Genomic DNA, 19439 nt, shown 5'->3' on the forward strand with positions numbered 1-19439 from the left:
AAGCTGAGGAAAAAAAATCCTGTCAACTTGTAGGGATTGGTAAATAGTAAAACTTACTATTGTGTAGCCTAGAATATAGTATTTGAGCAGAGTTGTGGGTGAGCTGGTGTGCTCCAGATGCACCAGGTGGGGAAGGGTGAGTTGGGCAAGGACGTCATCAATCTGCACATTTTAAGTTATTTCAAGGTAGGAGGGGATTGTTTTCATAAAGAAAGTTACCTTCCTAAAATAATGGCCGAAGTATTTTTTTTGATTAAAAAAATACAGGTTTTTTTTTTTTTTTTTTTTTTTTTTTTGTGGCCTAAATCATCTCCTCATGATGCTGGACACCTCTGGTAAAAATGCTTACATCCTCAGTTGAATAGATCATTCAGTTCTACCCCTGTAGTATAATGGCCTAGGTCAAGGTTCAGTGTGGTGGTTGGGTTTTGTTGTGTTTTCTGAAAAACATTAAAAAAAAATGACTGAGGCCATTATTTTTAAAAGGGTGCTGCTATGTAACTTTGAAGAGATGAGTTTTTAGAGATAAGGACTTTAAAATACACTGCCCATTACGAATAGTACAATTTCTTTCTTTCTTTTTTCCTTTCTTTTTATTTTACCTATTTAGGTTTCCATTTATTTTTCCACTTTTCCCCTTCATGCTTGCTGAAACGGACGCCATTACTCACAAGTCTCGTCCATCACGCTGGAGTGACGCTGATACTTCATGCAATCACACTGAGCAATCTCTGAGCAAACAGCAGCGATCACTAATTGCAGAGTATAGGCGATCATTTGTCATCATCACCTTCTCATTGCGAGTCCTTTTAAAACCAGCCGCTGACGCACAGCTGTATCAGGAGGAGCGTTTAACTTTGTGCACTTCTGTGAAAGGCGTCGGGAGTTGGAACTTCTGCAAGTCTGCAACTGGACTCAACCCGTTTCCATCCAAAATAGATAAAAAATGGTGGAGATCTTCTATAGTTAGATAGATTAACTGCAACTTCGGGATTAATATACGCTGTTTTAGATCAGACATTTTCTCTGAGAACATGGGCGGAGTGTGTTTATGCTGTTCATGGACTTGCAGACCAGTGTGGCCACTTTTCATTCTGCTGGCTGCAGTCACCTGTGTGCTGCACTGCTCAGAGAGTCCTGCAGCTGTGGCTGGAAAAGTCTATCCACGAGGGAATCACTGGGCAGTAGGTAAGAGAAACTTCACATTTTATTATATTTGGAAGACATAAGAAAATGATATTGCATGTATTATGTTTGTTGCAGGACAAGTCAGTGTTAGAATATCAAAAATCCTTGAATTCTTACATGCAAAATAGAACTGAAGCTAACATTTACTTACTTGTTATATATATTTGTAATAATTGCAATAACTATGTGTCACTTCAGACAACACCTTGGTTTGTTGTAGTGACAAACTAGTACATGTTTATCTATTTCTCTTTCTGAGTTGCTGGTAGAATTAGCTGTTTAGTGGAAGGCATATGCTGAATTCATTGAAACTCCAAATATCCACTCCTGAACAGGTTCAGAAGTTGAATTTGCAGTTTAATTGCACATTGTGACCTTTAGATGTTGGTTAATTCACAAACACATTCATTACTGCATCCCATTATGTCGTCAGGTCATCTGATGGGAAAGAAGAGCGTCGAGAGCCTTCCTGAACTCCAGAAGGCAAACCAGGACAGCGACCACCTCACTCCCCCACAAACAGCCAGGAGGCTCCCAGAACTGGAGCGATACGAGCATCTGATGGAGGCTCTGCTGCATCCAAAGAACCAAAAACAGATGAAACAGCCACACACCGCAGACAGGCTGCTCCACAGCAGCTGGAGAGAAGAGGACAGAGAAAAGTATCTCAGAGAGGTCAGTCTGGGGATTTTACCTCCTTACTTATCCTTCAGTTGTTACAATAAATCCTGATCACATCTCCTTTTTTTTTTTTTTTTTTTTTAAATCACTGCTTTATAGATGTCACACCTGCTTCTTCTGGATTGGAAACGGCAAGACGACTCCTCCTGAGTGCAGGACGGACTGAAAAAACTGTGTTATTTAATTTTAACTGCCTCTGTAATTACATATGCACACTGTTTAATTGTCCTGCTGTAAGAAGATGCTGGAAACTCAATACAAGTTTATTTTATCAGTAATTCAACATTTCTTGATCATGCACCATTTTGATTACTGACTGATCTGACAAATTTGTTACATGAGCTGAGATCCTGAAATAAATTTCATATTGTGACAACTGCATTGTGGATGTCAAATAATGCTTTTCACACCACAGTTGTTTTATTTTAGCACATGCTCAGTGTTTTTAAATATTAATTTGAACCACTAGATGGCGCACCATATCAATTTCAGAATCATTTCTTGTTTCTATGTCACATTTTGAGTAATTCATTAGTGTGGTGGAGTGTAAAATGTTGATATAGTCATGGTTACAGGTGAAAACAGATCATCAGACCACTGTATAATTTGGACACACTTGTCACATACTGATATAAACAGACAAACACACCTCAGTGTCTATCTGTTTGGGATGGTTGGATAAATGATGAGCGCCACTATTATTAGCCCTCAGGGGCTGCACACAATAGGAAATGCTAATTGAAACAATTTGGTTACACACATCTTTCTCTTAAAGCCAGAGGAAAGTTTTCACTGCAGCTCTCTTTGCTCATTTGTCACGGATGATTGGTGGACAATGGAGGTACAAGCCACTTTCACCCCCATTATGAGTCTAATCCCAGGAGCGAATGGGATAAAGTTTACAGGAGTTAATGAGGAGGAAATAAGTGGGTTGAGAAACTCATTCTCTGAAACGGAGAGAGGAAGTCTGGGAGTTTAAGCCTCTTCTTTATGACACGCCCGCCATGTTTATTAATGCCACTTTAAATTAAAGGATTAAATGGTGGCATGAAATTTTACCTTAGATTTTTTGTTCAAGATTGACATTTACAGTAACACGGATTTTTGACAGCGTTTGCAAATTCATTTCACAATGAAACAGCAGAATAATTCTTAAAAATTGAAAACCGAAAATCAGCCTGTTTTTGCTCTGAGTGATGCTTTTTTCTCCAACCCTGGCACTCATCTACCACCAGGGGGTGCTATATTTCAGCATTTTCCATTTGAATATGCAGATTTCCCACGTACTGCAGCTTTATCCTTTAGATTTTTTTGAGATAAATGTGATATTGGAGGTCAGCTACAAGTAAATGATGCCATTCTGCTGTAATTGCTTTTACGCAACTGTCATTCCTCATGTTGACATGCAATTTATTCTGCTCTTTTCATTCTGTCTGACATTACTGACAAATCTAAGTGTCTCAGTTGTGACAAATTTTCAGGTAGTCACAGGATTGTTAATGTATTTCTACATATACCATTTATTGTATAGAGAAAATATTCACATTCAATACATCTTTTATAATGAGGACCAAGATACTTGGATGACAAACCAGCAGGGAATCAAAATGAATAGTGCTCCATTCACAAAAGTAAAATAAACACATAACTGGTATGAAAGGATTCTGTGTTTGTTATGATGGCAACATAACAGTGGATAAAAATGGAACCGGGGTGACTGAATGTACAATCGTAGAGTAAAAGCAATTTACAGTGACAATAAAGGAGAAGAAAAACACCAGAAAAAAATGAGTCATGATTCAGTAGTTTCATATTTTACAGCAGATTCACAGTTTGAGTCACACATCTTTAGAAAGACACTCATGAAGACACCTCAAATCCTGGAGAGCAGCTGGAGATGTCCCTCTTTAAAACTTCCAACAGAATACAATCCAGTCAGGTTGAAGATGAAGCCAGTTTTTTAATTTTTTTAAAGATTCCGCACCGTTTATTCTGGGCCTTGAAGTCCATTTTAAACCTCCACTGAGCATCACCAAGTTTTACCAATAGACTGAATGTGTTCCTTGGCCTTCATCCTCAGTGAGGCAATACTGGAGTTCCTGGGATCAGCTGAGCACTGGTATGCTGGAGGTGGGGGGCACATGGAGGCGATGTGGGGCAGGTGAGGGCCGTGTCCCAGGGCCTGGGAGTTGAGGAAGGAGGCCGGCAAAGAGGACGGCATGGAAGGGGGCGGAGAAGGGGTGTAAGTGCCCGTGAGGCCCTGCGAGCTGCTGATGAAGCCGGGGAGCGACTGCAGGGAGGCTGAGGAGGTGATGGGCCTGGAGAGCCAGGGGTCCAGCTGCAGCCCCGAGCCCAGGGAGCTGCCGGGGGAGCGGCTGAACGACAGCAGGGAGGAGGGGGAGGTGTCCTGGAGCTTGATGGAGCTCACCTCCAGCTTCTCCTGCCGACGCCACTTGGCCCGCCGGTTCTGAAACCATACCTAAGGAAAAGGAGGAGAAATTAGGTTTTCAAGTGAATATTTATTACTGGAAAAAAAATCTGTTCTAACAATCAGCTTGGCAGGTCAAATAAAATGCACACCAAAGAAAGAGGAGAAGAAAGAAAGACCATTTTTGAGGCTAAAAACAATCACAAAAACACATTACAGCCACTTTAATGTTATGTAAAGCATGCCACTGTATAAAAAAAATTTAGAAATATAGGAGAGAGCATAATAAAAAGATTTTAGCCATTTTTAGCACTTTTCATTAATTTGCATCTCTTAAATTAATAATAAGATGAAATTATAAACTGATTTTTTTAAAAGAAATTGATTCAGCTTCTAATGTTCTTTTTGCTGTTATTGTAATATTTATCTTTTTGGTTCAATTTTGGACCCCAAATCAAATTGAATTTTTTACATTTTGGAAAGAAATTCAAATTTTATTTCCCATTGATAAAATTCTAATAAATAATATAATAATATATGTCCGTTTGTTCCATAGTTTTAATTCCTTCTGAAGTAAATCTTGCACTGTGTCCACAAACTACTTTATAAACCAACTATTTGTATGTGAGAATAACAGACTTCCACAATTGTCCTCCAGCTTATTTGTAGATTTATGATCAGATCATTTGAGCAAAATATTATGTTTCTCTAAACGTCTCAATGTGGATTAAATTTAAAGAAAAAAATAATAAAATGAATGGAAATTTAACTTTCAAGCAAGATTTAATGTTTCTTTTTTTTTGAATGTGTGTTTTGGAGATAACGCACACTGCCTTATAGACAAGCTGCCATCCTTACTGTTTTGACCTTCAGGCCTAATATAAAACCAAAAAATAAAGCAGCTGGTGGTGTTTTAGAGACTCACCTGTACTCGGACCTCCGGCAGGTTGACCTTCAGGGCCAGCTCCTCTCTGCTGTACACGTCCGGGTAGTGGGACTTCTCGAAGGCTCTCTCCAGTTCGTGCAGCTGGAAGGTTGTGAACGTGGTTCGGTTCCGGCGGTGTTTCTTCTTCTGGCTCTCGTCGTCGGACAGTTTTCCGTCTCTGTCCGGTGAGTCCGGACACACCGAGGCTTCCCCGGTGCTGCTGCCGCAACACACACCTGCCGAGAGGAGACAGTGTGAGAATTCCACAGAAAAGACTGATTTTTTATTTTTATTATCAAATTTTGACATATTGTATATTAATAACTTCTGTGAATAAAATTCTGCTACAGTTTATTAAGCATCTCCACTTTTCTCACTGTAGCTCTTCTGGGTTATTTGTAAAGTTATTGGGCAAATTTTCAAGAATATGTATGAAAATGACAGTTTATAATTTACGTTTAAGTTTTAAATTATCTAAAAATGTAAAACTACACACAGTATTGATTTTTTTTTGTTTTCTTTTTGCACTTAAATCGTCTGATTTGATATTAGATTGGAATAAAAACTGAATCTACTCACTGTCACAACTTTCTGTGTAGTGGCTCTTCTTGATTTGGCTCACTATTACATTCCCGTTGCGCTCAGCATCTTTCACCAGAACTTTTTCTGCCATGCTGTAGGAGGCTGACTTGTGGAAGATGGTGTCCTCCTTAAATCCCAGAATGGCCTCGATGCTGTGGATTGTGGACGGGTTGCTGCCGGGGCTCTGGACGGAGCGTGCGGAGGGAGACATGCGCTCATCCATCATCATCACTTGGGAAGTTGATCCAAGAAGCCACATTTGTTGGTAAAGTCCAGGGGGGGAAAAGTAAAAATGACACAAACACACTTCTCCTTGTATTTATTGCTGCGTTTCTTCAGTGTTTTTTCTTGCCCAAGCCAAATGGAGTCCAGGGATGGTGCCAAAGTTGCGCACAGGACGCACAGCAGTATCTTGCTCAGTGGTTGTGGAGCATCTTCGGAGGCGGGTTTTAAAGTAGTGCCTGGCCGTAAAACTCCCCCCACCCTGCTCGTGAGGCACCCCCGCGGCACGTCAGAGAGGGGGACGTCCCGGTGGATTTGGCCCCTGCTGGATTTAGGGGTAACTCGTGCGCCCTTGCAGCCAGCAGCCTCCACGCCCTCCCTAAACTCCTCCCCATCTCAAGTGCATCAGTCAGTGCAGACTCTAAACCTACTTACATAAATCTTAAAACCATCTTTCCACTCCTCCAGATGTCATGTCCATGTCTGTGCAAAAAAAAAAAAAAAAAAAAGAGGAAGATTAGGCCCACAGATTAAGGTACAACAAAATCATAATTACAAGATTTCTGGTCAGGACAGGGATTGCAAGATGGCAGCTTAATATTTAATCAAAGCGTCAAGATATTGTTGCCAAAATGCAGAGACATTTCCTTTAGTCGGAGGGTTATTTTGTGGCATTGACCTAAAGGAAAGATCATGCACCTCCTGACATGAGTTAAATGGAAGTCAATACTTTAACGGGCTCATTAGTATAAATTAAATCCTATAATTCATAATTCAATTTCCTTTTTAACCATACCTGTTGAGTCAAGGAGGTTAACAAAGACCAAACAATAACAATTTTGTGCTATAGCCACTTAACAGCAAACAAAGATTGACAGCAGTGTGGTAATCCTGCTTAAGGGGATTACATTATTTCACTCAAAAGAGTTAAAACCCCTAAAACTATTTAGCTTTTCCTAATTAAGGAAGGTGACCTTATCCTTTGTTTGCCTAAAAGAGGAAGGGGGGCAAATGGACAGAGAGATGACAACAGAACTTTGCTTTAACGCCAAAAACTTAAAGCAAAATTTTTTTAAATAGTTTTTTGTGTGGTTTATGGCCCATACACAGAGCATGTTAACACGAGCAAGTTACAACATGAAACGTCTGCTCATGTTGATGTGAACACTTTCAAATCACCAAAAGAAGCACAAAACCTGTAAGCAATGCATGAGCCTGGAAGAAGGCTGGAGAACTCACAAATTTGTCTGTATTTGTGAGACTTGATGCTAGTGCTATCTACAATCTGCATGTAAGCAGCAGTTTTGTGAAACAGGGTCCTGGTTCTTAAGGTTCTTGACAAATATTCTTTGAGTTTGTACTGATTTGGCAGTGTTGTTAAAATGTCAGTTGTGTTATGGCTTGTTTCTTTCTCATTAGCTCAGCACTTAGCTGCTGGTGCTCAGGATAAGCACTGCCCTGACCTGCATGACCCCCAGTGGACATCAGATATGAGGCTCACATTTTAACAAACTGACTGAACAACTAAAGTAACTAAAACTAATTTTGACAAATCAGGTGAAAAATGCTGTCAGATCTGGTGCAATATGTTTGACATCAAACTCAAACTCTTCATCTTCTACAGACACAACTGACACGTTTTTCCTGTGTTGAAGGCAGGTGTAGTAACTGAGGTTTCAAAAGGGAGGACTGCATGCTGGTTAAAAGTCTGCAGCAGAGTTTTGAGAGATAGTCCAATAATATTCCAGCAGGCTGTACTCAAACTAATGTCAACATATGGATCAACTAATCTGTAAATTTTTCAATTCAATTCTATTTATATAGCGCCAATTACAGTCAAATTGTCTCGAGACGCTTTACAGAACCCATATGCCTGACCCCCACAGCAAGCCAAAAGGCGACAGTGGCAAGGAAAACACCCTTTTAACAGGGAAAAAAACCTCGAGCAGAACCCGGTTCTAATGTGGGGGGACCCATCTGCCTGCTGGCCGGGCGGGTTGAGAGGGACAGAAGAGGTAGAGAGGTAGAGATAGAGGGATAGAGATGGAGGGATGGAGGTAGAGGGATAGAGGTAGAGGGTTACAGTTGGTGGGAGAACAACCACACATCTGAAGCATCCAGCTCTGGGACCAGGGACACTCAGAGAAAGGACACAGGGAGAAACAGAGTGAATGTAATGCAATAATGGTACATATAGTAAATACATAGGTAGTTAGAGAAGGGCTCAGTGCATCAGTGCAAATGAAAACACCAGCTCACCCCGTCAGGGTCCCCCAGTCAGCCCTAACTATAAGCTTTGTCAAAAAAGAAGGTTTTAAGCTTGGTCTTAAAAATAGAGAGGGTGTCCGCCTCCCGAACCCAAACTGGGAGCTGGTTCCACAGGAGAGGTGCCTGATAACTGAAGGCTCTGCCTCCCATTCTACTTTTAGAGATTCTAGGAACAACAAGTAAGCCTGCAGTCTGAGAGCGAAGAGTTCTGCTAGGATAATATGGTACTATCAGGTCTTTAAGATATGATGGAGATTGGTTGTTAAGAGCTTTATATGTCAGAAGAATGATTTTGAATTCTATTCTAGATTTAACAGGAAGCCAATGAAGAGAAACCAATATAGGAGAAATATGATCTCTCTTGCTAACTCCCGTCAGTACTCTGGCTGCAGCATTTTGGATCAGCTGTAGATGTTTCAGAGAGCTATTGGGACAACCTGATAATAAGGAATTACAGTAGTCAAGCCTAGAAGTAACAAATGCATGGACTAGTTTTTCTGCATCACTCTGAGACAGGATGTTCCTGATTTTCACAATATTTCTCAGGTGGAAAAAGGAAGTCCTACAGATTTATTTTATGTGTGAGTTAAAGGACATGTCCTGGTCAAAGATAACGCCGAGGTTCCTCACAGTAGTACTGGAGGCCAATGTAATGCCATCCAGTGTAACTATATGCTTTGAAATCAGTTTTCTAAGATGTTTGGGGCCAAATACAATGACTTCAGTCTTGTCTGAATTTAGTAGTAAGAAATTATAGGTCATCCAGGTCTTTATGTCCTTAAGACAATCTTGACAATCTATAAAGCCTACGTCATTTGCAGTACACCACGTAGAAACCCAGCAGCGAAACGACATGCGGCTAAACATATCGTTGCTGGTCAGATCTGGCAGGGGTCCAGAGAAAACTACGGAGTCCGACATGGTTTTGGCAAAGTTGCACACCGATGCCACACTAACTTTGGTGACCTCCGATTGGCGTAACCGGGTGTCATTACCGCCGACATGAATAACAATCTTATTGTATTTATGATTATCTTTAGTCAGCAGTTTCAAATTTGCTTCTATATCGCCCGCTCTGGCCCCTGGGAGGCATTTTACTATGGTCGCTGGTGTCGCTAGCTTCACGTTTCTGACTATGGAGCTGCGAATGATCAGAGTTGGTTTCTCAGCGGGTGTGTCGTTGAGTGGGGAAAAACGATTAGAAACGTGAAGCAGTTTGTGGTGTGCCGGGACAGCAGGCTTGAGCTTAGGACTACGTTTCCTACAAACTGTCACCCAGCTACCCTGACTTCCCGGCTGCTCGGGTGCTGCTAGGGGACGGCTAGCAGAAGCTACACTAGCAGAAGCTACACTAGCAGCTATACTATTGCGGTCCTCACCGGCTAAGGGGGCCTGGCTAACAGCTAGCGGGGTGTTTTCCATGGTGCAGAGCCACGCTTCCAATTCAGAGAGCCTCGCCTCCAAAGCTACAAAGAGACTGCATTTATTACAGTTATCGTTATCACTAAAGGAGGCAGAGGAGTAACTAAACATGTGACACACTGAGCAGGAAAGAGAAGGAGAGGAAGAGGAAGTCATGCTAACTGCTAAATGCGAGGCTAGCGGACAGAGATAACAGATTAACTTAGAATTAAGTACTGAGAAGGTGCTTGAAGAAAATGAGTGTATGTTACGATTCAAATATTACCGCTACACACAGATTTAATGAATATCAAATTAGATGGAGAATATAGGCTACAACAGTCACAGAAGACAACACGGCGCTACAACAGGAAGTGACGCAATACGCTCACCGTAACGTCAGACGTCAGCAACACAGCTTCGTCAGTTTTTTCTACACTGAAACAAGTGAAGTCAAACCATCATTCTGTTTTTATGGACACATGTGAAAGAGCTTCCTCGAGGGGCAGGAACTGAATACAAACTAGACCTGAAAAGGACTGTGGACAAACAAAGACTGGTAGGTGCACCAATGAACTTAGGTTAAAAAAGACTTTAAAAACTGCTAGTATGTGTATTATGTCATGCGGTCTATAGCCACTGAACAACTAAGTTGATGATCTTTCACATGAATTTTAAACCTGTGTGCATATCATACAAAATAAAATAAATAAAAATGTGGATAATTTTAAATTAGAGGCTGAAACTTAAAATGAACAGTTTAACATTTTGTGAATTTTGCTTGCTTTTCAAGAGAGAATAGGAGGACAACAGATACCACTCCCAAATATGACACTATGGCTATGAGCTAGTTAGCTTACCTTAGCATTAAACCTGGACAGGCAAACAGCTACACTGACTTGAAAGTGACACAGAAACAACAATTCCATGGTTTAATGTTGGGTTATATATTCCTTGCCTGGACTCAGCACTGTTTTGGCCATAAAAAACAGACAAGATATTAACAATTCTGTAACCTAGTGACCTTTATAGGCACCGATGGCCTTCAAACTGAGCCAGGCTAGCAGTTTCCCCTTGTTTCCATTGTTGGTGCTAAGCTAAGCTAACAGTTGACAGGCTATATCCTCATATTTATGATATTGTTTAAAAGTGACATCAGTGTACTCATTAAAATCTTGGTATGAAAGCTTATTTTTTCTTATAATGGCCTGACTATTCTTTGGCCTTGAAAGGTACATCTTGGGTACATCCACTGTTATACAGACTCTTATAGAGAGATGGAGCTGCAGCTAGTTCTCAGCCTTGTCTGTCTGATATATCACTGCCCATGCTGCAAATCTCCAGGGTAATACTACCTTCTTTTATCCTTTACTTGTAGTTATTTTGACACTTCTTTACTTTTAATCAACTGTGTATCCTTTACTTTTAGTTGACAACAGCAACAACTGTATGTCTTTTACTTTTAGCTAACAATAACAGCTGTATGTGAATTTCTTTTAGCTATGAAGAACAGTTTATACTTTACCTTCAGCTAACAATTTCAACCATTTATTCATTACTTTTAGCTGATAATATCAACTGTTTATCCATTATCTTTAGCTAGTCGCTACAATTGTTTATCCATTACTTTTAGCAAAAAGCATTAGCTATTTATCCATCACCTACTTACCCATCGTGTTTAGTTAGTTTTTTCAGCTGTCTATCCATTACTTTTAACTAATAATATCAACCATTTATCAACTATGTTTAGCTAGCTGTTAGAATTATTTTACCATTACTTCTTGCTAACAATATTAGCAGTTTCTCTTACTTTTAGCTATTTCAACCATTACTTTAGCAAAGTTAAATATTTCAGCTGTTTATCCATTACGTGTAGCTAGCTATTACAACTCTTTTCCCCATTACTTTTAACTCAGAGTATTAATTGTTTATCCTTTACGTTTAGCTAAGTAAAATTTTCAGTTGTCTTTCCATTATGTTTAGCTAACTATTTTAAATTGTTATCCATTACGTTCAGCTAACAGTATGAACTATTTATTCACTAAGTTTTGGTTGCAATAACAACCTTCTATCAATTACTTTTAGGTGACAATTTCAACTGTTTATTTATTATGTTTAGTTCACTCTTTTAACCATTTATCCATTACATTAAGCTAGCATTTTCAACTGTTTATCTATTATGTTTAGCTAGCTGTTACAATTAGTTTTAGTTATCAGCATCAAATGTTTTTTTTACTTTGTTTAGCTACCAATTTCAAATCTTTATTCACTATTTTCAGCTTTGTATTTCAATTGTTTCCATCGCTTTTAGTTAATAATATTAACCGTTTTTTCATTCGGTTAAAAAATATCACCTGTGAATCTGTTACTTTTAGTAGCTATTTAATCATTTGTCCATTGTTTTAAGTTAGTTATTTTACCCATTCATTTGCTATTGGCTATCTATTTTACTTAATTATTATCACGTTTAACTAACTATTTCAACATTTAACATCTTTCTGTCTGTACATTTATGACCACAAATATAAATTAATAGTTTAACTCATTGATATTCATGCACAGGCATCTTAAAACTTGGAAAATTTTGGTGGATGAATGAGAGTTGGCGTATTTTGTTCTTTAGCTGAGATGAATATGATAGACTTGAAGACCAATATATTATTGCAAGCCTTTAGTTTGTCATCTGATATTGTCATCTGCAAAGAAAGACAGAGAGAGAGAGAGATTGAGAGAGAGAGAGAGAGAGAGAGAGAGATTTTGAGAGAGAGAGAGAGAGAGAGAGAGAGAGAGAGAGAGAGGGAGGGCACTGGCCAACAACCTTGGCTGTGCTGATCCTATTAGAGGTAATCTCCAGACTTGACAAATCCATAGCCGTTTACACTTGGGTTCATGTGAAACTCTAAATGCTGTTGCTGCTTGTCCCCCCACCCCTTTTCTGCTGTGCTTAATCATTGGTAACAGTTTGGATAATGCCCAATTAAATTAAGACGTATTCCTCTTACTCATTGCATTAGCGCTGATTCAGGTAGATTGGATTAATTGTTACTTAATCTTAAATATTTAATGGCTGTACAACAGAATGCCTGTGTGACTGACCATTTTAAGCCACTAAGGATTTGAAATGAGTAATCCATAAAGCCCCATAGCAAATGTAACTTTTCTAAGTAAAAAAACATAAAATAAAAGCTAAATCAAAACCAGCAGTGATCGTTGATAGTTTTAAATAATATCTTTTTACACAGAGTTTAGTAAAGACATTTGTATTAGTGTAAAAGTCACATATGACCATCATAAGGAAATTCCACCTTTAGGAATAAATCTTCACAAACCGACACGTTGCTTGTATTCAATATACATCTTTATTGGAGCAATACATTTGTTTTCCCAGTGTGAAGTACCTCCAAATATGTCATCACTGTTTATGTACAATGTTTTGATGTTATTCTGTATTTTAAAATCAGGATTTGTGCAAATCTGCAAATGTCTCTGCAAATGTTTCAGGCTCGATAGCTTTGATTACAGATAAAATGATGCATGTCAAAACATATGAAGATCACCTGCTTTGTAGTAACACCAAAAGAAAAAAAAAAACAACCTAAATGCCATTATTATTTCAAACACCACATACAAACTTACCAAAAGGAAAGGTGAAATACTCAGACAGGATTGGTTTACTATAAGCAAGTCTTGGTATATTGTTATTTATTTGACTGAAAAACACACTTCCACACACCAAGCTGTCTCATTTTATGACAAACAGAAAAAATTAACATTATATTACAAATTGATAAGAATTTTAAAATTTATTGTGGCCTGTGACAATATGAAATATATGTGAGAAGGAATACCTTGTGGAAATGGTTCACAGAGAATCCCTTTTCTACAGCATTCATCTAAAAACAAACAAACAAACAAAGCAACAAACAAAAAATAAAAACAATAATGGAGGAAAAATGGGGCACCCATTTAAGTATTTAAATTTTATTATAATGTTAAGTTGTAAATTATTACCCAATTCAATAGGGAAGTCCTTCGTGAACGCAGACTGGAAGTAACCAGGTTTAATTTTTTATTACATATAGGTGAAGTGTTTTTAGTGCTTATAATAAAAGTAAATATTTTGCTTGTGTTTTAATAATGTAACTGAACCTCAGGCTTTTTAGCACAGCTTGGCTTGTAGATTCCTGGAAAGTGGTGAAATAGATTTTCTTGTCTTCTCTCTTCTTTTTCTTCTTCTTCTTCATTATTCAAACACATCTTCCCTCTCTGGCCACTTACATGACAGAGCACTTCTCCTCTGCTTTGCTCTTCAGCTCGGTAACGGTGGCCGAGGCCTTCTCCTTCAGCTGGTCCATGTCCATGTTCTGCAAGTTTTGAATCTGGCCCATGAGGGAGTCTTTGCCCTCCTCCTCCGTGGCGTCCTCGTCCACCATCTTGAGCAGCTCCTCGGGGACATCCACGTCGTCGCCGGCCATCTCAATCATGTTCTCATCCTGCTCGCTCTGCAGATGACAACATCGGGGCAGAGAACAAGGTCAGAACCCAGAAACATAGATTTAGGACACTAAAGGTTGGTGTAATAAATCTGATTACTGCACTTAAAGCTCCAATCGGAAAAAAACCCCAAAAAAACACTAACTAGCTTATAACATAATGTCCTCTCAAAATTATCTAAGTGTATTTGTTCATGTAAGAATCTTCATAAATACAATACAAAACAATTTTTTCCATGTACAAAGCTTTGTAGCAGTTTTGTTTGTAAGACCTTAGTGGGTTAAACAAGTGGAGACATAAAATGTTTCCTGCCTCCTCTGTTCTAGTATTAGTTGAATGATTCCAAATGGTGCTGCATAAATACCATACAGCATGACGTCAATTTTTTGTTTTTCCTGACTCTACGTTTACATACAGTGGCACTGAATTATTACTTGCAGAAGTAAACAACGTGCATGCTGACTTAAAAGCTTTCTACAGGATTAACATGCTGCCTCGTTTCCAAAACATTTCTGCTTCCACTGTTACCATCAGATTTGACACACATCATTTATATTGACCTCGGTTAATCCAAGAACATTTCACAAACCTTAATGGTATGTAAATCTAAAAAAAAAAAATTTTTTAAAAATCTGCTGATCATTTTATGACTAATTGTATCTTCCTCTTTTGATTTTACACCTTTTAAACTTAACTAAATACACTTGTCAGGTTTTGAATTCACATTACAAGCAAACAAAGGTGCAAACAGGACGACAAGCAAGTAGATGGACTCTAGGACCAGTCTTAATCCACATTCAAGTAGCTGCACTCGAGGATATTCCTGCTGTCCATGTTTTCTACATTTTTGTAAAGCAATCTCTGCCCATTTTATTATCAGCACCACCACACTTTGTGTCACTGCATTATAAAAATGCTAAATTTAAAGCCTTTTCAACAAACTAAATCTAATCACTTACTATCTTGAATTGCCATGCAATAGACACTGTACTGTGACTACTTTAAACTTCAATCTGTGGGATTATCTCAAACCTGCTTTAGCCCTTCCTCTCAGATAGTCTAAAGATATCATCTATAGTGTTGCACGAGACCCTAATTCCATTAGATGAACAGCACCAACTTCCTGTTTCTATTCATACTGTATACTTGTTCCATTACATACATAGTTTTTCGGACTTACACCAGTATCTTGTATGTGTTCTCAACCACCTATCCATTATAATAAAAGAATCAGCACAATAGGATCCCTTTGGCTGTCTTATTGTTACTGAAAATCAATTTAAAATGCAAATGTCAGCTCTAATAAAGATACTTTGGTGTTTGCCATGTGCTCCCTTTCAAACTGATGTGCAATGTAGACATCATTTGAAAGGAATAATTACATTTATACGTATTGCTTCCTGCCATTGTCCTCATCACCTTTGTGTAGTTTCAATTTAAAAGAGAAACAGTGAAAAGAAATGCATCCATTGTTTAAGAGAAAACTGAACAATAGTGTGTCTGTTGTAGAAGACTATTAGAAACGCCTCCAGCAGCCAAGGTCATCACTGCATTGAGACTAACAAAAGTAACGATAATTGAATGCCGGTAATAAAATTTGATTTGAAATTTTCACCATAAAATAGATACATTTCATCACAAGAATATTTAGTTTTACATTTGGTTACTACATTCGTTCACTGGATTAGAGATCTCTCTACTGGTCTTCATCTTTAAATAGCTTAAACAGAATCCCTACATACCTTTTGTGCTCCTTCCATTATCGTTTATTTTTCCTTTAGGACTCCTTTGAAATCCTGGAAGTGCTCAGTCTACATCCACTAAGATGCTGCTGTTTCTTAAAGCCAGTTCACACTGCCTGTTGCTCCCTAATGAGCCTGGGACACCTGCTCAGTGGCATTTGGCTTTGTAAGACTCAAGATGCAATATGGGACGCAGGACGCTGGTTGAATGTCTTTCCCACTAATCTACCGTCATGACCTCTGCCTCCTGTTGTTTAGGCTGCGGCTGCCAAGAACTGCTGTTAGATTAAGTTAACCACAGCTAACCATGAAGCAGCTATTTCTACCTGCGCAGGCAGGACATTTAGCTCAGTCGTTAAACTCTGATTCTTTCTGTCACTGGGAAGTAAAGCCATTTAATAAAAGCACTATTAGCTATGATCACCAGTTGATATTATGAAACTACAAATATGCAGTATTCAATCTAATTTAAAAATAAAACAATACCAACAAGACAAATATATAAACATCCAATAAATGCTTTATTATAGCGTAGCTGTTAGCAGATATAATAACTTATTAATGTACTTGTTAAAAAATGCAACTCTGTCTGAGGTCGCCAATCAATGGATTATTGTTGAAGGAATAGAAAAAGTTTTTAATGCTAATTAACGTGTCCATATGTTTGTTTACAACTGCATTACAGTGTGCTGTAGAGCACTTATTGAATATTTGCATTCTGCTTATGAATGCTAAATATAGATTTTAAATTGAAATGCTACCCTGCTGATAATTAAATGAAAGTAAATCATGTCTTTGTATGATGGAGTTTATTAATGTGTTGCACTCATTTAAATTTCAAACTTTACAAAGGTGAAACTCTGAAGTTTTTACCTTCGGCAGCCTGTATTTTTCTCTGAGGCAAACCCTGAGCGTTGCCCTCTCTGCCTTCTTGTGTAAGAAATCTGCATCTCTCTCCATCCTGAAAGAGACAAGAAATATATATTATTAGTACAGTGACAAATATTTGTTGGACACAAAACAGTTGCAGATTAGTTATAATCAAAATGTCGCTGAAACACTAGAGTGCAGGAAAATACCAAAATGCCAATCACTAAAATCTAAAATGCAGCATAAAACATCCTTTCAGCATTAGGATTTTCATTATTAAAATTATAATAAGACTAATATATTAAAATTATTTATCAATTTATTAACATTAAAATCTGTATTTTAAACACCTATGCTAATGTTGTTGCTGACAGGTGTTTTGTAGCTGAATTCCAGAGATTCTAACATAAACAGCTACAATTACATATGACACAGATCAATAAAATTTTTAGCAATATTTAATAATCCTTTTTTTCTTTTACACAATTATTTTACTGCTGTGCCACAAATATGCAATGTGCAATCTGTGGGCTTGTGCTTGATATTTACCAATTTAATGTCAGTTGCACCATAATTATATTAATAAAATATAAACTACAAACTCCAGCTGCATCTATGTGAAATCAGACAATTGATATAATCAATATGTAAATCGCAAAACAATATTTGTCATTTGTTCCTATCAGAGTGTTCTGATTTTGAAGCATCATTCCAAATGATCAAAGGTGATTGTAAACATGATAGCTGTTTTCCACTAACTTGCTCTTTGTGAGACGCTGCACATTCCTACATTTTCAGGATCACGTACTTTCCCTCAGCCAATTAAAGATGGGATTATTAGGTCAGACTGAGTCAAGCAGATTTGAAATCAAGCCAAGACGCCACAAGTTGAACTGTAGTAAAAACAACAACACACTCTGTACTTTTGAACAAATGCCCGTTTGTAAAAATGCTCTTGACAGCCAAACAGATTATACAGACATTTGGATGTTTTTTTAGGAGGAGCATATTATCTTTCATGTTCTTTCTTATTAGTTCAATTCACATGTTTGTGTGGATCACAGTTTGTTGTTACAGACTTGAATCCATTACTAGACACTAGCAGTTAAAGATAGTATGGCCATTTAAGCCATCTTTTAAAACAAATTAGTCCTCAAATATGGGAATAGAGGGGCAGGATTAATCTTGTTATGTAATTCAGACTGAATACATCTGCTTTATGCTGCAAAATCTGCTCTGTTTAAAAAATGTCAAACGTCCGGATTTAACAAATTGTAGAATAAAATGTTAATTTAATTGAATTTAGGATGGATTAATCACATTGCCAATCAACTGCATTGTTTAAATATTTAGTGAATAAGGGTGGAATGTTAGTGTAAGGTTTTTACATTCCAATAAAAATATATCAAGTAGATATTCAATTTCAAATCAAATAATACTGACAATAAAATACTTCCAAAAACACCTGCATATATAATGGGAGGAAAGCTAACTGTCCAATAATGTGGACTGTGTCACAACAAAAACAAAAGGTAATTGCAAAAACAAGTAATATAAATAAATGTATAATTCAGTGCAATACTGCATCATTTCAAGCTGTCACTAAAACTGTCATTTTGCACTTTTATATCCAGCTGGATTCAAAACTATACAGTCACTTAAAATGTTAGCAAAAAACTATTCTTGATGCAGATGCAGATGACAGATTATAAGAGATTATTGATCCAGGTCCAGTATGACATTTAGCCTCAGCGGATTATTATGTAGAAAATATCAAAAAAAAAGAGAGAAAACATCCTTCATTTTCCACTATAGTGGTTGCTTTGCTGTGACCTTCAGCAACAGATGCATCTCTCAAAAACACAGGTTGCTCATTGTAAACTCATAAAAATTATAAACACATATTATATTCAGCAAGTTTAGATGTAAATCATGAAGTTAAGTGTTGATATAAAGAGGGACAACAGTGAGGGAATGTGATGAAACAGAAAACACTTTGTCAAGGTCAGATTGCACAGCCTGCAGCCATAGTGTTTTCGATGGGCCGGTGGCATCAATTCAAAATGGAGTACTTTCCATGTTGCTACTTACTTCTCCTCCACCAACTGTTTTTGGTACTCTTCATACTCCTCTCGTGTCATCCCTGCTGCTTTGGCTGGATCTGAAGGGGTGGCCTCCTCTTCTTTGTCACCTCCACCACCAAGACCCATTCCTGACAGGGGGTTCCCAATCATGCTCTTGATCAAAAATGCCATCTTGAGTTGTGTGGCTGTTTAGGATGTGGATATTTTTTGCAGATAAAAAAAAATGATGCTGCTCCCCTTTTGGTGCCCTTCGCTTTGGCTTCCTATAGCTGTCAAATCCAGTGGTAGCTCTCTAGCTAACCTGCTGCTTGTCTATGGAGCCAAGGACACACTGACGATAAGCAACAGACACAAACACACACACACACTTTAACACACACACGTTTTGCCTCGGCCATAATCTGGATTTAATCCTCCCTGCTCCACTATGCTAAGAGGCAGATGGCCTGTTTTCTCTCTATTTTTAAATCATGCAGACCTTTGTGGATATTTTTTTCATCATTTTGACACTTGGTGCATTCTTTGGGCAAAACTCAGTGCAGCACTGATTAAAA

The 19439-nt window shown here is 38.1% G+C and overlaps 3 protein-coding genes across 3 annotated transcripts; 1 reads left to right on the plus strand and 2 right to left on the minus strand.

Annotated features, from left to right (window-relative positions):
* Positions 1-691: 691 nt before the first annotated feature.
* On the plus strand, positions 692-2250 carry grp (gastrin-releasing peptide). Its single transcript, XM_023291959.3, has 3 exons — positions 692-1188; positions 1622-1863; positions 1969-2250. Exons 1-3 carry the CDS (start codon positions 1035-1037, stop codon positions 2017-2019), a joined length of 447 nt encoding a protein of 148 aa, XP_023147727.1. The 5' UTR covers positions 692-1034; the 3' UTR covers positions 2020-2250.
* Positions 2251-3661: 1411 nt separating this feature from the next.
* On the minus strand, positions 3662-9725 carry rx3 (retinal homeobox gene 3). The gene is made up of 3 exons (XM_023291951.3): positions 5802-9725; positions 5223-5458; positions 3662-4348 (listed from the first exon to the last, which is right to left on the minus strand). The coding sequence occupies exons 1-3, from the start codon at positions 6061-6063 to the stop codon at positions 3899-3901; spliced, it is 948 nt and encodes a 315-aa protein (XP_023147719.2). The 5' UTR covers positions 6064-9725; the 3' UTR covers positions 3662-3898.
* A 3310-nt stretch (positions 9726-13035) lies between these two features.
* cplx4a (complexin 4a) lies at positions 13036-19215 on the minus strand. Its single transcript, XM_023291952.3, has 3 exons — positions 18893-19215; positions 16805-16892; positions 13036-14197 (listed from the first exon to the last, which is right to left on the minus strand). The coding sequence occupies exons 1-3, from the start codon at positions 19054-19056 to the stop codon at positions 13970-13972; spliced, it is 480 nt and encodes a 159-aa protein (XP_023147720.1). The 5' UTR covers positions 19057-19215; the 3' UTR covers positions 13036-13969.
* Between the last annotated feature and the right edge of the window lie 224 nt (positions 19216-19439).

Source organism: Amphiprion ocellaris, chromosome 17, assembly GCF_022539595.1.
Source record: "Amphiprion ocellaris isolate individual 3 ecotype Okinawa chromosome 17, ASM2253959v1, whole genome shotgun sequence".
Classification (NCBI taxonomy): Eukaryota; Metazoa; Chordata; class Actinopteri; family Pomacentridae; genus Amphiprion; species Amphiprion ocellaris.